The sequence below is a fragment of the Grammomys surdaster genome, unplaced genomic scaffold (assembly GCF_004785775.1).
Source record: "Grammomys surdaster isolate TR1022 unplaced genomic scaffold, NIH_TR_1.0 365, whole genome shotgun sequence".
Classification (NCBI taxonomy): domain Eukaryota; kingdom Metazoa; phylum Chordata; class Mammalia; order Rodentia; family Muridae; genus Grammomys; species Grammomys surdaster.
The window spans coordinates 323,924-343,238 of NW_021604784.1; the positions used below are offsets into that span (position 1 = coordinate 323,924).

At 39.0% G+C, this 19,315-nt stretch overlaps 1 protein-coding gene and 1 pseudogene across 2 annotated transcripts in view; one reads left to right on the forward strand and one right to left on the reverse strand.

Moving 5' to 3' along the window:
- Positions 1-19,315, reverse strand: part of Rdx (radixin) — a 51,822-nt gene that overhangs the window by 10,526 nt on the left and 21,981 nt on the right. The window contains exons 10-14 of one of the 2 annotated variants that reach the window (XM_028780217.1): positions 17,579-17,709; positions 9,556-9,716; positions 8,323-8,415; positions 5,510-5,752; positions 4,350-4,510 (exon numbers count right to left, since the gene is read on the reverse strand). In XM_028780217.1, coding sequence (XP_028636050.1) covers positions 4,350-4,510; positions 5,510-5,752; positions 8,323-8,415; positions 9,556-9,716; positions 17,579-17,709 — 789 coding nt within the window. Of the gene's footprint in view, positions 1-2,115; positions 4,511-5,509; positions 5,753-8,322; positions 8,416-9,555; positions 9,717-17,578; positions 17,710-19,315 lie in introns of those variants that run through there. The other variant, XM_028780215.1, reaches the window with a different exon arrangement.
- Positions 12,101-12,540, forward strand: LOC114631828 (annotated as a pseudogene).

Below are 19,315 nucleotides of genomic sequence, written 5' to 3' on the forward strand. Positions count from 1 at the left end.
CTGGCCTCGAACTCAGAAATCCGCCTGCCTCTGCCTCCCAAGTGCTGGGATTAAAGGCGTGCGCCACCACCGCCCGGCTAAAATCTAAGTTTTTAAAGAGACCAAATAAAAGTAAATAATTAGGATATGGAAATAAAAGTGAACTTCAAAGATGGGAGTAACCGTTAGCTGCAAGCATGGAAGACTCTAGGCATGCACCAAAGCAACAGCGGGGGACTGACCTGTTAAAGGCAAACCGATACTGTGACTGAGAAATGCAAACTCATGGAAGAGCTAAGCACATTAAATACTTGAAGGCCATGGTCGCTCTTATCTTTCTTCAAGTCCTTGAATGTAGCCGGCAATTAAGAAAAGACATTTTTGATTAAATGAAGGTTACCAAATAAGAATGTGGAACCAGGTGTGGCCCAGAGCTCCACAGACAAGACACAGAGATGACCCAAGAGGCTTTCTTAGTTGAGTTATAAAGTTCTATATGAGATAAAGTAAATACTTCAGTGCTTACGGCAGTGCGTAAGCGTGAAGGAACCCTTCACTTCTCGAGGCCGCATGAATCAGCAGGAGAATGTCATGCGTAAGGCAGTGCTTATAAAGCTTGAGTCAGAGCATGTGCTTCACAGAACAGAAAGGGTCAAAGAGGAGACAGCACAGGGGTCATAGCCTTCTCCATCAGGAAATGACAGCCCTTAAATTCCTCAAAGATGGGCTCATTATTAAGAGATAGTAAGTCTACTATGGAAAAATAAGAGTTAATAGTACTTAACTGGAAAAACAAGGCTGACTATGGTAAGCCTGCACATGTAATAGCTTTTCTACTGTGTAGAAAGCACAGCGAGTGCTGGTGTGCTTTACTTAGCAGGATGAACAGACAGGGCTGCAGTTAGCTTAGACTGGCCTTCAACAAGAGCATACCCAAGGATGACCTTCAACTCTGATTCTCCTGCCTCCCTCTCCTGGATTCTGAGGTCACAGGTGTGTGGGCACAACACCTGGATTTTGGGCATTTGAGGAGACCATCAGTCTACCTGACAGGCCCCAACTGCCAAACAGGTCAGTTAGCAAATTAATGCAAATTTAATAACCCCTTAAATGTTGATCAAGTTTTAACATTTAAAAGATGAGACTTCATTGGACACATACAGGTACAGATTTAATGTTTATCCTTTTTTTTTTTTAGCATAGTCTAGAGTTTATTCCAGGCATGGGGAGGGGAGTAGAGGGTAATAGAGGCGGGGCGGGGGGGGGGGGGGCGGGGGAGGGGAAGAGTAAAGGCCAGCCAGCCATGAGCACATGGAAACGGGGGAAGGGAAGGGGAAAAGGGTGAGGGGAGAAGGAGAAGCAAGAGGCAAGAGAGGTGCAAGAGATCAAGACTATCCTTTTGTTTCTTAAAACATCCTAAATCTTTAAGGTGATGAAAACTGGGGAAAAAAATAGAAGTTACTCTGTACTAAAACAGGAATATCAGGCCACTTTTCTACGTAGAGTAACATTTCCAATAATGTGTTAAGTTTAAAAGTAGTAATTCTAGTTCTTAAAAAAAGGCCCTCTAGATTAAAAAAAATAAATAAAACATTCTATAAAAATGACCTTGCTTTTCAAGATCAGTGAAATCACTACCTACTCCTGGAGACAGAAATAAAGCAATAATTATTGGCTTTTAAAGTGTTCTATATGAGAGCCATTACTCTTTTATTTATGCATATCTGCTAAGTATTAGTGAAACACCATCTAAAAGGCAACTCTACATTTATGGTACCTGCTACGACACAGCTTTAGGAAGACTATCTGTCTGAATGAAGGTACCCAGCATAAAGCACAGAGAGCACCAGAGACTTTAATAGTGAGAGGAATCAGCAAGAGTGAAACCTTGTCTTCCTTGGGAACAAAAAATCTGGATGGTGTAAAATAAAGCAATGCCTGGAAATTCCAAATTACCCTCGGAAGTCAAGAGTTACTAAAAGAGTCACTGTGAGCTCCATAGTCAAAAGGAGATGAAGAAGTCTTTGAGGATTCAAGCTTAGTTCCTAAAGGTATCATATAGTTCATGGCTCAAATTACAGTTCCAAGAGCTGTGTGAGAAACCATGTCAAATAACAACAGTGGACCTCAAAGGCATGAGCTTTTGTCACTTTATTGTTAACCAATGAATATTATCCAAAATTAGAGATGTAATTGTAATTTACTTGTACAACAGGAAATTATGCTAATGGGAAATTACCAAATACTCATTAGTGTGTTTTTACATTGCTATATGAACATGTGCTCTCAACTGCTAATGATAAAAGTTATAATTGATGCAACCACTATGAAAACCCATTTTGCAAATGGCTGTTCCTGTTTAGAAAAATTCATACATCTATAAAAATGGATTAAACCCACTTTAATCCTAATCTACAAATAGACTATTAACAGCAAATATAACTGGTATTCTCTCAACACTGTAACAACTGGTGTAGCAATGATAATGCACACAATGCAAATAGAAAAAAAAAGTAAAAATCCGAAGGAAGTCAATTCTTTTAGCAATAAGGACTATTGCTCTGATGCTTTGGAAAAGTGAACACTCATACTTCAAAGTCTGAGTGGTAAGGCCTACTGTCTCTCCCTCTCATCTATGGAAAGCATTCCCTCACAAATGACTTGGAAGCATGTGCACAACCATTGTACAGCAGTCACTTCAAGGTGAACCAGTTGTCTTTTGTCCTACAGAGTCCAAAAATATATTAACCTTTTCCTTTTTATAATGTCTGCCCAAATTAATCCTTTTTAAGTCAGCAAAAATCAAAAACAGCACAAAAACAAGTTGAATCTACTGTGCGTGAAAACTGCTTAAAATGGCAATTGTCATAGATAAAGTTAAAGTTTGAGTGCATAATACCAAATGGAAAGTAGCTGAACCACACAGAGAAAACAAGGCTTTCTGTATCTTCAAATTCAGGTGCCTCATGATCAGAGAATGTACGAGCAGCTTTCTCGCTGGAAAGACTTCCTCAGTAAGACATAATTGAAATAAAATTTGTTTTTAGAGATTGTAAATAAAATAAGCAGTGATTTAGAAACCAAATATGCTAAAACAATGTTACCTATCCCATCAAGAACGAAGAGTGGGAATGCTTCATGTGCTGCAAAGCCAATGTCTTTCTCACAAAGGGTCACTCCACTTCCTCAGACACAGAACACCCATCAGGGAACAGCATACCAGTGAGAATATACAATCTAAACACAAATCAGAGCCCCACAATGCAACAACAAGGCAGTTAAAACATTAGCACTGGAATCTCAGAAGCACACTCAAGGACATGATTGTGATTGCCCATGGGTAACAGACGTGCAGCACAGACTGTGTGTGAACAGTCACCATGTGACAAGTGAGGTAGTGTTATGTTCTCGGAATTGATGTTTCCATATGCTGCCTTGCAGAAAGGCCAAGGTTTGGGTTTTTTTTTTTTTCTTTTTCCTCTTCAACAATTAGAATTAGCTATCATCAAGAGTTACCTTCTATTAGACATCTGTGTTTCTAAATCAACCTAAGAACAAAACTTGCATATTTTTTTTTTTTTCAGAGACAACATGCTTGCAGGCAGTGCTTCATCAATAATTTTCCTAGGAGCACTGCCTAGTGGGTGTATCACTGAAATGGCAGGCAAGGAAAGCCACTATAGGACTACAGGACATGAAACGCCATCACTCAAGCTATCTGAGATGACTGTACTTAAGTAAAGCAAACACTCAATAAGGTAATTAAGGGATTTCTGTAATAATTAACCACTGGCTGCATACTGTGCTGTCCAATGTTCTAATCATTTTGTGATGTAGTCCCTATCTGTCTGTCTGTCTACCCCACTATCTCATTTTAGACACCTCCAGTAAGTGATCTGTGTGACACCAGGATTACAGATCTATCATGAGAGGGCATGAGAAGGCCACACGGACAAAACACGAGAATGACATGAATATGGATGTAACCTACAACATAGGAAGGGCAAAGAAAACTGAGCTCTTTAACTGAACATGCATGGAAATGTCCACCACTATCCTAGGATGTACACAGTGCTCAGAGCACATACACACATTTGTCAGACATGGCCATCAGTATTAATATTCAACTGAAAGAGATGAAACCAACAAAAAGTGAAAAATGTACAAAAAGGCGACAGAATGCCATTATCTATTCCCTGGACAAAAGAAAAATGACCAAATATGACACCACACTGCCTTAATGATGAAGCACGCCCTTCAGTGTTCTGCGTGCTTTGGCAAGGTGGATGCATCCATGGCACCCGCACAGGCCTGCTTTCTCGGTGGTGGTTCAGCTTATGAAGGACACGGATCACAAGAACGGCTCTCACATGGCTTCAAACTCATCGATGCGCTGCTTTGTGTTGCCTTGTCGGATCTGTCGCAGAGTCTTGTACTTATCACGGCCTGCCTTGACATTCTCAGCATGGAGAACATCATTCTGGGTCTTCTTGGTTTCATCTCTGGCTTGGGCTAATTCTGAACTTAATGCCTGCATTTAAAAAAAATATAATTCCATAAAGTTATAAAAATTATGACAATAGGTTAAAGATGCTAAAATACATGTATAACAAATCTGACTTTTTAATATATTAATCTTTCCACTGTTTTCTGGATGGTATACAAGCTTCTTTTTATTTCATGTGTATTAGTGTTTTGCCTGTGTATATATGTGTGTGTGTGTGTGTGTGTGTGTGTGTGTGTGTAAGGGTGTTGGATTCCCCTAGAACCAGAGTTATATAGACAGCTGTAAGCTGCCATATGGCTCTGGGAATGGAATCCAGGTTCTCTGGAAGAGCAGCCAGGGCTCTTAACCTCTGAGCCATCTCTCCAGCCCACAAGCATCTTTTTTTTTTTTGTTTTTTTTTTTTTTTTTAGTAACTGTGATGCTAGGAAAGGATGCCCAAGGCCTGTCTTTTCTTTAGTCATCAGTCATGACATTTTATATATTCTGAACTACTTTAACTTTCTTATCTAATATATGAAACAACTGATCAAGTTCAATGTAGTCATTTTAAAGGAAAGAGACTATAAGATTTAAAAACAATGGACTTTTTCTCTAGAAATTTTAATAGTCAATGTAACCATTCTTTTGCTTTAAAATTTCACAGCTTAAAAATTAGGTAATTTTCAAACTGTTGGATAACACTAAAATTTCCTATTCTGACCTAATAATGTACATTTAATAATTGATCTTTTGTGATTATAAAATACAAATAATTCCAATGACAAAATATTTTAAACAATGAAGAATCAAGTATTACATAATTGTTTTAAAGACTAATTTCATTTTACACAGCACTAGAATACTTTCTTCCTTTGAAATTGAGTCAATTGGGCCTTAACCAAGGCCCTTGATAACAGGGCTGTACAACAGAAGCACTTAGGGAACTCACACTGAAGGACAAACACAAGCCATGTTACCAGGAGCTCATGAAGCTGACTTAGGTGGGGACCACAAGGTTTAAATGTGCACACAGACTGTCAGTACCTGGAGCTGCTTCTTCACGCGTTCGTTCTTCTGAGTTTCTGTCACCCGCTCTTCCTCGCTTCTGTGGTTCATCACCCCCTCACTGGACAGCTCGGCGCTGGCCTCCGCACTGTTCTCATCTTGCTCGTCATGCTCGTTCTCTGTGGGAGGGATGACTGGGGGCGGGGGCGGTGGAGGAGGCGCAGACATCACAGTTTTTAACTCTTCTTTGGTCTTTTCCAAGTCTTCCTGAGCTGCAAAAGCCTGAACATGAAAAATAAGTGTGTGAAACTAGTAGTAACAAAAACTACATTTTGAAGTAATAGGTCCTTTTAATAAAAGCTCCATTTTCACAGAATTCCAGCAGGTGGGAGGCATGAAAATTTAAAAATATTAATCCAGGTTTATTCATTGTTCCTGTAACTGTCGTGAAAATGTTTGGTGGAAAAACAATGTAACGGGTATAATGCTAAGAATGTCATACTTAATAGATTACACTTGAGCCACAAGCAGAAAAAGGAAACAGTCAATGGAGGAACCAGAGTGTCATCATTGTAACACAGTGGTCAACTGAATCACTGACCTAATGTTGGGTTAACTAGACAGTGTCGTCTCACATGACACAACATGAACTATCTTCAGTGCTGACACTCGGGGGACAACACTTCCTGGGTTGTCTGGAAAAGCCCCGATTTCCAGTCTGGTCCTATGTCCTCCTATCAAGAACACTATCTTCCTCTTCTCACAAGGCTCCTGAACTCCAGGTCTCCTGAAAGGCTTCCGTGAGCTTTAAGAGTCACACCTCAGTTGACAGGAACTACTCAGGAAACACAGAGATGACAGCGTGAGAAACCAAAGAGACAGCCACACAAGAAAGAGTGTCCTACAGGCCCCTTGGCAAATCAGTATCAGTAGAGGGTCTAGCCTGTGCTAAGATTTAAAGCCAACAGAGAGTCTAAACTCCTGCTTTGCATACAGCAAAGCAAACTACCTACAAATTACCGACCATATTGGTTAAATTTTAAAATCTATTCTGACACTGAGATGAAAATTCAATAAAATCGAATTATATATATGGAAAGACTTCATTTCAAATATATCTGTATGTAACTTATACATAAGCAGGGATAGAAAGGATGTGCACTATGTTTTAAAATACCATCCTAGCTTACAGGATGAGGATTCCTTTCCATATTAACTTCTGTTGACTGTGTGCATTTTTAAACTGCTCAGGACTTGTAGCTGTGGTATTTTTAAGGTTTGTGTCTCTAAGTTCATAAAGCTTCCTTTAAGCCAGGTCTATAAAATTCTCACAACAAAAGCAATATAACAGGGAGACTAACCATTTTACACACACACACACACACACACACGTATGTATATGCATACACACACACTTTACATATATACACATGTAATATAAAATGTCCCCAAAATTAAACTTTTACAAGGCAATTTTTTTTTTAGGATTTATTTTTATGTCATGTGAATTGGTGTTTTGCCTATATGTGTGTGAGGGTGGAGGAGCCTCTGGAGTTAGACAGTTGTGAGCTGCTGTGTGGGTGCCATGGGTTAAACCCAGTCCTCTAGAAGAGCTGCCAATGCTCTTAACCAGGAAGCCATCTCTCTGGCCCCTCTATAAAAAAATTTAAGAGTAGAACAAAACCATTTTATACAATAAGAATATTTTATTGTAGAAAAGCCACCACATATCTCATGTACCTTTCTTGGGTATAAAAATTATAACTGTAGGAACAAGTTGATGTTACCGAATTAAAGTCATTTTCTTTTCTGTCCCACCCCTCTAACTACAAGCTTGATTTTGCACTTGTGAATTCTATTGGAAATGCTAACAGTATCCACTGTTCCCTTAAGATCTGTAGGCAATTAAAGGTTGCTAGGGACCTCAACCTGCTTGTTGAGACAGACACTTTCCCGAGGAGTATGGCCACCAGCAAGCTGTCTTTGCTCCTGTAAGTAAGAGTTCACCCTAACAGACTCACTGTTCCAGGAAAAGCAGAAGAGGACACACTAAGTGGGAAGATAGAGTGAGTGGGAATAGCCGGTCAGACCATATATGATAGGCATGTATGAAAATGCCACAATGTCCAGGTATAATTAAAGCATGCGAACAAAAAACAAAATTTTACTAGTAGCAAAACTACAATTTCTACCTCAATCTCGCCTCCTGTAACTGGCTATTGTGACTGTTCAGTCTATCACAGAGTGTTTAACTCTTTCCAGTCTTATTTTCATGCTACATCCTTCAGATATGTAAACATCCCACACCCCAAATCCATACTTCACGTTGGTAAGTTTTTGTTGTTGTTTTTTTAATGAAAATCGTATTTAATTGTACTAACTGTGTTCTGAAACCTTCACTCATGTTTACACACACATTCCACCATCTGCATCAGTAGACCAGTTAATAACCTCCCCTATAACCAATCTTCTATTGTCTAACTCGTTGCCATATCTACGTTTTGATCTTATACTTGGTTGTTAGCTGTTTACTGACTGTCCTCAAACCTGACACTCACACACTCCTACTTCTTATACTCATTCAATCTGTCTATCTGGAACAACTATCAACATTTCAGCCTTTCATCTGATTCCCCAAAAACTAGCTTATTCCTCAAGACCCAGCATAAATACTTATGAATTTCCCAGACAAGTGTCTGGCTCCCACGGGAACTGACCAGCACTTACGCATTCCCCAGGGCCTGGGCATATGCTGATCTCACAGCCCTGTATGAAGCAGTAAGCGGACTGCTGGCTCGCTCGCTAACAGAGCAGCTATTCAGGAAAAGCAGCACACAGCAGACAGTGCTTACTTTGTGCTGCCACTCAGTAGCTTCCTCTTCCTTTTTCTTCTTGGCTTCTTCTAAAAGTGCGATCTTGGCAGTGAATTCGGCAAGTTCTGCTGCCTAAAATTAAAGTGTTTATATACTATCAATACTAGAGACAATAATATTTTTAATATTCTTTTATGCTTTTTAGTCAAAAACCTTAAGTTTGAGCTGTTTTAAGTTCTCATTTTTTAAAAAAGGCAGTATTTCCTGAAGGTCTTAAGTAGTTTGTAGTAGGTACCTGAGATAAAGAGGTAATATGAGGTCAGGTTAAAATATGTTTATTTTATAGGTAAGCAATGACTAATGTTTCAGCACTAAGAACTTACTGTCTAAGAGTTGTGTTTTAAACCTTTATCATTAAACAAATAATTACATAATGTTCTGCAGTGCTGAGGGCACTGTCCGCAATCTCATTACTTGGCAGTCTATTTCAAAGAGAAAGAACCAAAAAGCTCAACGAGTAACTGACAGGTGTGCGAGGACACACCTGGAATCCAAGCTCGCTTGGTATTTAGGAGGTGGGGGTAGAAGGATCAAGAGTTCATAGCCAGCCCAGGCTAATAGCAAAAAAAAAAAAAAAATAGTAAAAAAACCCTCCAACTAACTATGGCTTATACCGTCATACAGAAACCAAATGTGCTGTGTTGATTTATCTAAAGCACAAGATATCATGTGGCCCTCTGTAGAGGTCCTCAACCTGTGGGTTATGACCCTTTTGAGGATTGAACAACCCTTTCACAAAGTTACCTAAGACCATTTGAAAACAGATATACACATTACAATACACAACAGTAGCAAACTTACAGTTGCAAAGTAGCAACTAAAATAATGTTATGGCTTGGGATCACCACAACATGAGGAACTGTATTAAAGGATTATAGCTTTAGAAAAATTGAGAAGCAGTAGTCCAAATGAATGCAAATCTTTTGTGGGTCATAGGCTCCATTTAAGAGGAAACCACAAACAGAATATATTATATAAAAGAAAATTAATTTTCATTAAAAAGAAAAAGGAACTAGAAAATACAAACACATGGACCCCTTTATCCTGTTTGGTTTTTGGTTCTGTTTTTTAAATTTTTCTGGCAGAAATAAAATGTCCAATTTCTGTCACTTTGTTACTATCTCTGTGGCATGCTCTTGAGAAGGTATTGGTTTGTGGTCATGCCATGTATTTCCTCAAGCTTTGCTTTTCTGAGAATGAACAAGGCCTTACCAGCTGCTCCTGATTCTTCATCTGGTCAGCAGCTTGCTTGGCTATTGCAGACTTGGCCTCTTCTGCAGCCCGGCGCTCCCTGTCTAACCGTTCTGCCTCCTCTTTCGCTCGCTGGCGCTCCTGCTCCAGTTCCAGAGCTTTGCGCGTCTGTTCTTCTAGTTCTGTTAAATGTTTCACCCAGCCCACAAACATGGGTTAATTTCAATTATCCTCATTGCAGCAAGATACCAAAAGGTGTAGTTTTTAAAGATCATGTGACTAAACATACAAATACTTAATTTAACCTTGTAAACAGTAATAATTTTTACAAATTATGTAGTTCAAAACTGCAAGGACATGAAAGCCCTTATGGTTCAAGTTGTGTCAAAAGACTAGAAGCACATACTTAATTTTCTAGGTCTCTAACTTTAAGTTTTGACCTGAAAAAACTAGCAAAGTTAGGAACTAGTTCAAAAGAGCAAGCCTAGGTGTACAAGGCCCAGGATGCAATCCCTAAAACTGTCCAAAAAGTAAGACTGAGATGTTTATCTCAGTAGAAATCTATAAATTAATGCATTTTAAGACCAATGATGCTAGCTTAGTGGTACAAGCCTTTTCTAGTACAAAAGATGCTCCAAGGTTCAATCCTTAGCACCAGGACAAAATACATTGAGTCGTACTTACCTACACTAAGTACAGGCAGAGTAACCCTCATCTGAAATGCATGGGGATTCAAAGTGTTTTGGATTGTTTCAATATTTAATGTATGTAGTGGAAGAATTTGGAGCTAAAGCTCAGTCTACCATGAGATTCATTTGTTTCATACCTCCAGAACCTGAAAAGAACCTTCAGTACCTTCAGTGTGTCTACGCTACGACTGAGATCCACTGCATCAAGTGTGTTGTAAGTTCAAAATATGTCAGACTGGGGGGGGGGGGATCCAAGATCTTTATTTTTTATTTTTGATAAGTCATCAGCAAGCTTGATTGGCTGTTTAATATTAAATCTGCAAAAACAACTAGACACAAAAGCTCTTATGTGACTTAAGACATAATGAGGTGACTAACATTGTAATCTTTTCATGTATCAGACATAAGTTTCTTTCTTATCCCAGTAAATTGAATAAGAAAGGAAAATATCACTAGCAAAACCATTACGGAAAAAAAAAAACCCAGATGACTTTGAAACACTGAATTTAAGCATTATTTTGGAAAAGTCTTAGAATTCTGTGCGAGAAGAGAGAAGAGAGTCCTAGGAGACTGGCTCTCTCTCTCCCCGTGCTGTACCCTTTAGAGAGATGTGAAAGTGAACTGCAGCAACAAGATCTCACTTTAACACTCTTAATTTTACTGGTCTTCATCAAAACTAGCATAAATAATTTCAGTTAAGAGAGTTGGGAGACTTTGAGGATTAGAGTAAGAATGATTAGTTAAGCTTTAAGTTTTTGATAAAATAGCATACAAATTCAACATAGCTATCTGGCTACAAATGACAGAAGTACACAATATACCACAGCTTAATTATATGGTGATTTATTTTGAATTTTCATTCAAAACTTGATCAAGTTAACGGAGGAATAAACTTCCTTCATCCTCCTTGGCTGTTATAGCTCACCAAGCTCAGGGCCCCACTACTCACCTAAACAAACGAGTCAAGAACTGAAAGCAGGGTTCCAGAGAAACATGTAATGTATACCCATGATCTTAGCGCATACATGCCTATCAACACACGCTCAGCCTCAAAACCAGGAAATTTTGAGGTATGTTCCAGTATGTATGAGTACTGCAGGTATTATGCTAAAGCTCTGGCAGCCTTTCCCAGCTACACAAAACCACGCCCTGATTCTACTCACTATCTAGAACACTCAAGATCCCAGACAGAGAAGGTATATGCTAGGGGATGGGAAACGGGGCTGAGGAGTTACTGCTTACCAGGCAGAGGTTTCGCTCTGCAGGCTGAAAAGGGTTACAGTCAACTCTCGACATCCTTAAACCATACTCTTCAAAATCAGCAGCATACTATTTTTTATGTTTGTCACAGTTAAAAAAGAAAATTCATAACAAAGTTCTTAGAAGTTTAGAATACACGTTAAATTTTTAACAAACACTCCCTATTGATCTTTTTTATCAAATCCATCACCAGTCTTGACTCACGGTCTATTTCAGTAACTAGGTTAGACATTTACACAGCCTGAGTCTCACCCAAGTCGGCTGTGTGTGAAAGCAGTCGTATTTAACTTCTGAGTCAGTTAATTTTCTATCAGCTTTCTGTAGTATCAATTTTATAAAAGAGGTATATTTGATAGGTTTTTGTGTAATTCTTAAATCTGTAACAAAAAAAGCTATCGTTTAGAATGTTAAAATGAAGCGAGGGTTCTGGGCCGTGGCTGTGCACGGGGTGGGCTATCTGGCCCCAAGAGCTGTAGCTGGGGATAGCAGGAAGGGAAACTCAGAGAGGGGTTGCTTTATGCCCTGGAGCTGCAGCCTCACGAGAGCAGCAGGCCTGTATGTACATGTCTGATCACCTCAATCCCGGGAGCCCAGAGGATTGGGTGGGCAGTGAAGGGATGCCTGGGGTTACTGTAAAAGACACAAAACAGCAGGAGTTCGTCAAAGCTCTGGCAGCCTTCCTCAGAAAGTCTGGGAAACTCAAAGTCCCCGAGTGGGTAGACACAGGCAAGCTGGCCAAACATACAGAGCTTGTCCATGTGACAGCGCTGGTCCTACACAGGAGCCGATTCCACAGTGCAGCACCTGCACCTGCACCTCGTGGTGGTGCAGGGTTGGCTCCATAACCAAGATCTACAGAGGATGGCAGAGAAACCGTGTCAGACTCAGCCACTTCAGCAGAGGCTCTAAGAGTGTGGCTCACCGGGCCCTCCAAGCCTTGGAGGGGCTGAAAATGGTAGAAAGGGATCAATATGGGGGCCGAATGCTAACACCACAGGGACAGGGCGATTTGGACAGGATCGCTGGACAGGTGGCAGCTGCCAACAAGAAGCATTAGAACAAAGGATGCTGGGTTAAAAACTGCCTTATTCATAAAAATAAAATAATATGTTAAAATGGGTATTATTTTAAATTCATTTACGAAAATAGAGTTCGGTAGTCATATAACCTTAAGTGGAAAAGCTGTTTTTAACCAGTGCACTAGAACAATGGTTAACAAACTTTGGCCCATGGACCAAACCCAATGCTAATTTATTGAGACATCACCAAGATGCTGACTCAGAAGTTAAATATGACTGCTTTCACACACAGCTGACTTGGGTGAGACGCGGGCTGTGTAAATGTCTAACCTAGTTACTGAAATAGACTGTAATGAGACAAGACTGGTGATGGATTTGATAAGAAAGATAAATAATACCAACTTTTCTCCTATCTGACTCACAAAAAAATCTGTAACTTTCCATCTTAGGGGTAGGGCAAGAAGGCAAAGACTATGACAAGGCTTATTTAAAATAAACTCTTTCAAGACAAAGACTGAAGTCACGAAGACAAACTGCTTCTGTCCAGACTGGTCTTCTTCACATCAGACTGGTCTGACTGGTTATAGTGTGTAACTGGAAGTCAATAGGGAAAGTTAATGTAAATTCATGCTTATAAAACTAGAGGAAGCGTCTCCTTCTTACTCATATTTGAAACCCAGCACTACATGATTTTGCAAGCCAAATAATTTCTTAACCCAGAACCATGTTTAGACGCTGTAATACTGCAGTAACAGCATTAAAAACAAAACAAAACCCTGCATGCCTTAATAGACAATATAGCCAAAAACAGAAAGTTTTTCTTTCTCTTTTCTAAAGCAATGGTTTATCAACAACTGTATTAATTTTCAGAGGAAAGCACATGATCTTAGAAGAAAAAAATGAATAACAGTTATAACAATAATAACAATTTTTAGAAACCATAGAACACTGTGGTTCTGTATTATTGACTGAAAAAAATTTAAATTTCTAAAGTACAGCTAAGCAATGATTTGGTTATAGGTTATCATAAAAGTGAAGGTTTCTATGAATAGTATATGGGGGGAGTTCTGATACAGTAATTGGAGCAGTAGGGCAGACACACACACACACACACACACACACACACACACACTGCTAGGCACAATGGTATGCACCTGTAGTCCTGGGTACCTTGGAAGGGGAAAGCAAAATGATCAGTTGACTCCAGGAGTTCAAGGCCAGCCTGGAGAATATGCAATATATCTCCTCTTAAAACAAAATACCCCAGGAAGTATGTCAGAGGCCTCGCTCGTAGTGTGACAAATAAGAATACATTTTCATGTGTTCTGTGTACTTATTCTGACAAAAAGGTGTCTGCTTTCCCCAAAAGTGGAATAATGGCAAGGCGGCACAGCAGCCTGGGATTACTGTTCTACTGGATCAGAAAGACAAAGATGTAGAGCCTGGGTTGAAGAAACAGTCAGGACTAGGAGGAAAGTTACTGAACAGGGACAAACATGGAGAAAGGTCTCCTCAAATCTGTGTGCTATTTACCTCAATATATTTGCCAATTCCCCAAATGTACACATAAATGAGACACTAGGAAACGTGAGGAAATTGTAAGAAGCTTAAGAACTAGAGAGAGGAATCACTCTCGTCAAATGACAGTACTTGAAGCTAACAGAAAAGCCCTATTCATCATCCAGGCTACCATTTCCTTGGGAGAAAATATTTGTAAATCAAGTATTTGATAAATAATTTGTATCCCAGACATGTCCATGTAAGAACCCTTAGAACAACAAGAAATCACATTGACCAGTGGGGAGAAAACATGAACACTGTCGCTCCCAGAATGTAGAAATGTTCAGTAAGCACATGAAAACATGTTCAACATCATTAGGCAGAGGTATCCAAGTCAAAACCCTCACACAGCACTGTAAATCACTTAGGAAGATGATAACCAAGAGGCAGGCACTAACCCATCCTGCTGAAGACAGAGAGCTCACACACTGTTACAGGAACAGAGAGCCACTTTCAAACCAATTGGGCAATTCCTCAAAAAAAAGTCAATGTGGCCAGCAATATGAAAATGTAAAAAGAAATCTGTATGTGTTCATTTTTAACTTATACACAATACAGTGAAACTGTAGAAACAATGCAAATGCGCAACAATTGATGAATTAAAAAATAAAATTAAAATATCGTTCATCCATTTAAAAAGAATAAAATGTTAATATATGTTACAACAGAGATGCACTTTGAAAATAGCAAGCTAAGTAAGGGAATCCGGTCCTGTGTCCAGAAAAGGCAAGTGTGTGGCAGTGAACAGATTAACAGCTGTCCACGGCTGTGAGGGATTACTGAGATAGTAGGTGACTAACTGCTTAATTAGTGGGTATGGGATTTCTTAGAGGTAACAGATTTCGAAAATTCACTGGAGTGATGGCATCTCACTCTGAATGAACATATTAAATACCGTTAAACTGTGTGGTTTAAGTGGGTAATTTTACTGTATATTATATTTCAACAAAGCTATCAGAAAAAATTCGACTAAATTTAAGAGCTCAAGAATTAGGATGACAAAATTATAAATGTCTGGGAGTAAGAATGCCAGTATTGCTCCTTATCTTGTTCTAACAAGCCCCAAAGATAAGTCTGTACAGTTTATATCATTTTAGGAATAAACTTCCCTGCGACAAACTACTGCCGCTTACTCCCAACAGGTGTATACAGACCTCTGTACCGGTACTTCACTAAGACAGTACCTTAGGTTCTCAGAAAATAAAACTAATTAAAAACAATCCTTTTTAAAATAAAAAAAAATAGCTTATTTCCATTCCAGAATTTAGGAACCTAAGATGCAGAACTGATTCACTCAGCATCACAGTCATCCGCCTGACAGAATTAAGCTCTGCTCCTAACTGTAACCAGTATGATCTAATATTCACCACAGTATCACGCTGACAGCCCCTCCACACAAGTTCAAACTACATACAATGATTACTCCTTCTGCCATCAATGAAGTGTACGCTGCATCGAAGCAAAGACCTTATCTATATCCAGTATCATGTTGCCAGTGGTCCTTATGTGCCCAGAATTAGTCAAACCACTAGACCACAGGTCCTTAGTCTGTCTTATGGAAGTCCAACTCACTTTAATATTTACTAAAACAACAAATGGATGGTAGGTCTGCTAACAGCATCTTTCAGGAATCCCCAACATATATTCTGTATGGTCCAGAACAACTGATTTCTTTTTGTTCTATTTAATGAGTCATTTGTAATAACAATGTCAATAAAAATTAAAAGAATATGACAACAAAATATAAGTTTTTCCTCAAAAACATTACAGATTAATTTAAATATCATGAAATATGGTCAGTTACTACACTTGATTAAAAATTTAGGACAAATTACAAGACAACCATGTAGGTTTTAGGACAGCCTGGGAAAGCTTTATTAGAAAAACAACAAATACACTGGATGTCCTTTGCCTTAAGATGACTGATTGGCAATTGTCTTGATAAAGATGCTCTATATTCTTTACGCTCTATCTCCCTTATAGTCTTCAGTACTTCTTTGAGAGTTTTGTATGTAAACCATTAATACTTTTACTATACATCCTAAATAAATGAGATTGAAAGATTTAGTAAGTAGCTATTCCCTCAAAACAGTTATATAAACTTAACCTTTACTATGAAAATTTTACTTCTTTAAGCATCCTTCAGTGTAAGGCAGGAGGTCATGTGTGTGGTCCTGAGAGCCTCGCACATGTAAGCAGCATCTGACAGTGAGCTCTGCGAGCTATGTTCTACACCCCCCAACTCAAACTTCCTCCTAGTGTTCCTGAAGGGTGCAGCTTATATGGGTCATGTGGTCCTTAGCACACACTATGCATATCACTATCAGTGTTCTACATGGATTTCTATCATCCGCACAGGTTTTAGTGCCATGTAGATCCTATGTCTGCAAAGAAGGTACCTAAAGCAGAATAAACAGCATCAAATTTGGAATTCAAGAATCATTTTGTTCCATTTTGTGGTCTATAAACAAGTGCCATACAACCTTTCCATTTTGAAGTGATGTGAGAGGTCAGGTTTTAGCTAGTTAGAATAAAACTCAACTTAAAAATTGTGCTTTGAGTGTATGGGGGGGGTGTGATGGGGAGTGGATACGCATGCATGGAGGCCAGGGATCTACCAAAGTTGTTACCTCCCTTTGTGAGATGTAGTCTCTCACGAACTAGGTCTGACTGATCTGTTGAAGCTGCCTGACCAGTCAACTTCAGGAATCTACATGTCTCAGCTTTTCCAGTACTGGATTGCAAGCTAGTGCCAACCACGTCCAACCTTAGTGTAAGTTCTGGTGATCAAATACAGAGCTTCATGATTGCACATGAAGTATTTTACCAAAGGAGTCTTGTCTCCAACCTTATGCATATACCTGGTAAGATGGCACATGCCAGTTATCTTAGCATTGGTGAGCCAGGAATATCAAAAAGTTTGAAGCCAGCCTGAACTATAGTGAAAATGTGCCTCATTCCCTCAAACCATGACAGTTTCTACTGAAATATATCTCCAATATTCCTGGAATAACTGTAGATAAACAGTCATTTAGGTAACCACCTCTTCTGGATACCCACTAGAAAATGGTTCCAACTGCTTCTGACAAAATAGCTCCTTCACACAGGAAAATGATATACTCAAACCTAAAATAACACTACCATTCCCAATAAAAGTGAATGGCTAATTCCACTAGTTGTTAGGGAAGGGTATTACATACAGAGTAAGTTCACACTAAGATTCTGCTGCTTGGGAAAGAACAATTTAATTTACTCAAATAACTTGTTTTCTTTTGTTCTTTCCACTAATGCTCTGTCAATGTGGTGCATACCAGAGTTACTCAATGTAAACAGTGTCCTTTCTATATATTGCAGCACTTGGCTATAAGCAGAATATGAAGTTCATCTAAATATGTCAAAAGCAAACAAGCAGCATGGCGTGTCTGTGTGTCAGAGAGCATGGTTTTGCAGCTGCATACCTTACACATCACAGTAATAATCTTGAATTCACTGTTTAAGAATGAACGAATGCTCTACCTTTCTGGGCTTTCATTGTCTGCTCTTCGATTTGCCTCAGACGTTCCATCAGCTCTTCCTTTTCACGTTCTATTCTTTCCTTTTCCTTTTCTGCTATTTCTCGTTTCTTCTTTTCATTCTCTAACTGTGCCCTTAAAGAAATTACACGTCATATGTTATATGAATGGATAGGAACAAACTGATGTCATTTGTATTAACCCCAAATCAAATCAAAGTGCAGTCTAAGTATTTAAATGTTTTCAATATTTACCATGTACACTTCAGTATCTGTTCTGACTTCCACACACATTTATGCATGTGTGTGCCTGCATGTACACACACACATACCATATACAAGTATACAAGCACATTCTCAAAGCCAGCTCAGATGGGAAAAAAAAAACAGGAGATTTAGCTTCTGTGTACAGAACAAATTATTTGTAACATCTTAATAGCTTGTTTCATCTATTGCCACAACTCAAGGAAATTCTGAGTTAGCAGGGGCCCTCCATGGGGAAATAGCAAAGGCTTAAAAAAGAGAACGCAAGTACCTTCAATAGCAAAATAGCATGAAAGGTAAATGATTTTCAGCCATCAAAATAAATTAATACAAGTGTAATTTCTGGGTACTAGCCTCAATAAAAGATGACAAGTTTTACTTTTCACAATTCCCTTAGGATGGCAGCAAGTATTTACAGGTAGTAAAGGAGAAACAATGCCATGAAGATTTAGCTGTCTGTTTGTTACAAGTTCTGATATCACTTGGGGGAGAGGACTTGGGGACTAATACAGCCAAATGTGTCATCAGACATCTAGCAAGAGCCTAATTTTGGTCAAACTCCATGCTGCTGACCAAAACCAAAAAGATGAATAAAGGACACCAAGTTGTTTTTTCATATGATTAATTTTCAAATTATTACTTCAATAATAGTATTTATTCACTAAAGTGATTCCATCTCTATCATCTTAATATTCACAAAACGGTATCACTGCCATCTAGTGTCTACTCTGAATTCCAGGCATATCACAAAATGGTACTATCAAGGTACTTTTTCTTAGTATAAATGCCTGAATTTAGAAATTTCTGCAGCTCTTGGGCATCCGTCTGTTCCCAAAAAAGAGAGTGTGGAACACTGGATGAGAGCTGTCACAAGTCAGCAAACACTGCTGGCGGTGACTTTCTGATACACAAAGACTGACATAGGAAGTTGAAGGGTATGCTTCCTGCTAATTAATAAACTTCACACCATTCAATAACTAAAGACCTAGGGCCAGAGAGTGTGCAGTGCTGAGGAGCGCTTGCTCATGCAGAAGACCCAAGTTCAACTGCCAGCATCCACATGGTAGGCCACAACTGTAAATCCTGTTCCAGGGGATACAACATCCTCTTACAATCTGTGGGCATGTATATGGTGTACATACATACGTGGAGACCAAACAGTCAAGGCACATTTAAAAAAAAAAAAATCAAAATCTCAAAAAGAAAATATTTTAAAAGAACAAGAAAAACTAAAATAAAAATAAAAAAGGTATGAGCTAGGATTGGAGAGATAGCTCAGCAGTTAAGAGCACTGACTGCTCTTCCAGAGGTCCTGAAGTTCAATTCCCAGCAACCACATGGTGGCTCACAACCATCTGTAATGGGACCCAATTTCCTCTTCTTGTATGTCTGAAGACAGTGACAGTGAACTCACATACATTAAATAAATAAATCTAAGAGACAAAGGGGGAGGAGGGGAAAGGGAAGAGAAAAAGGAG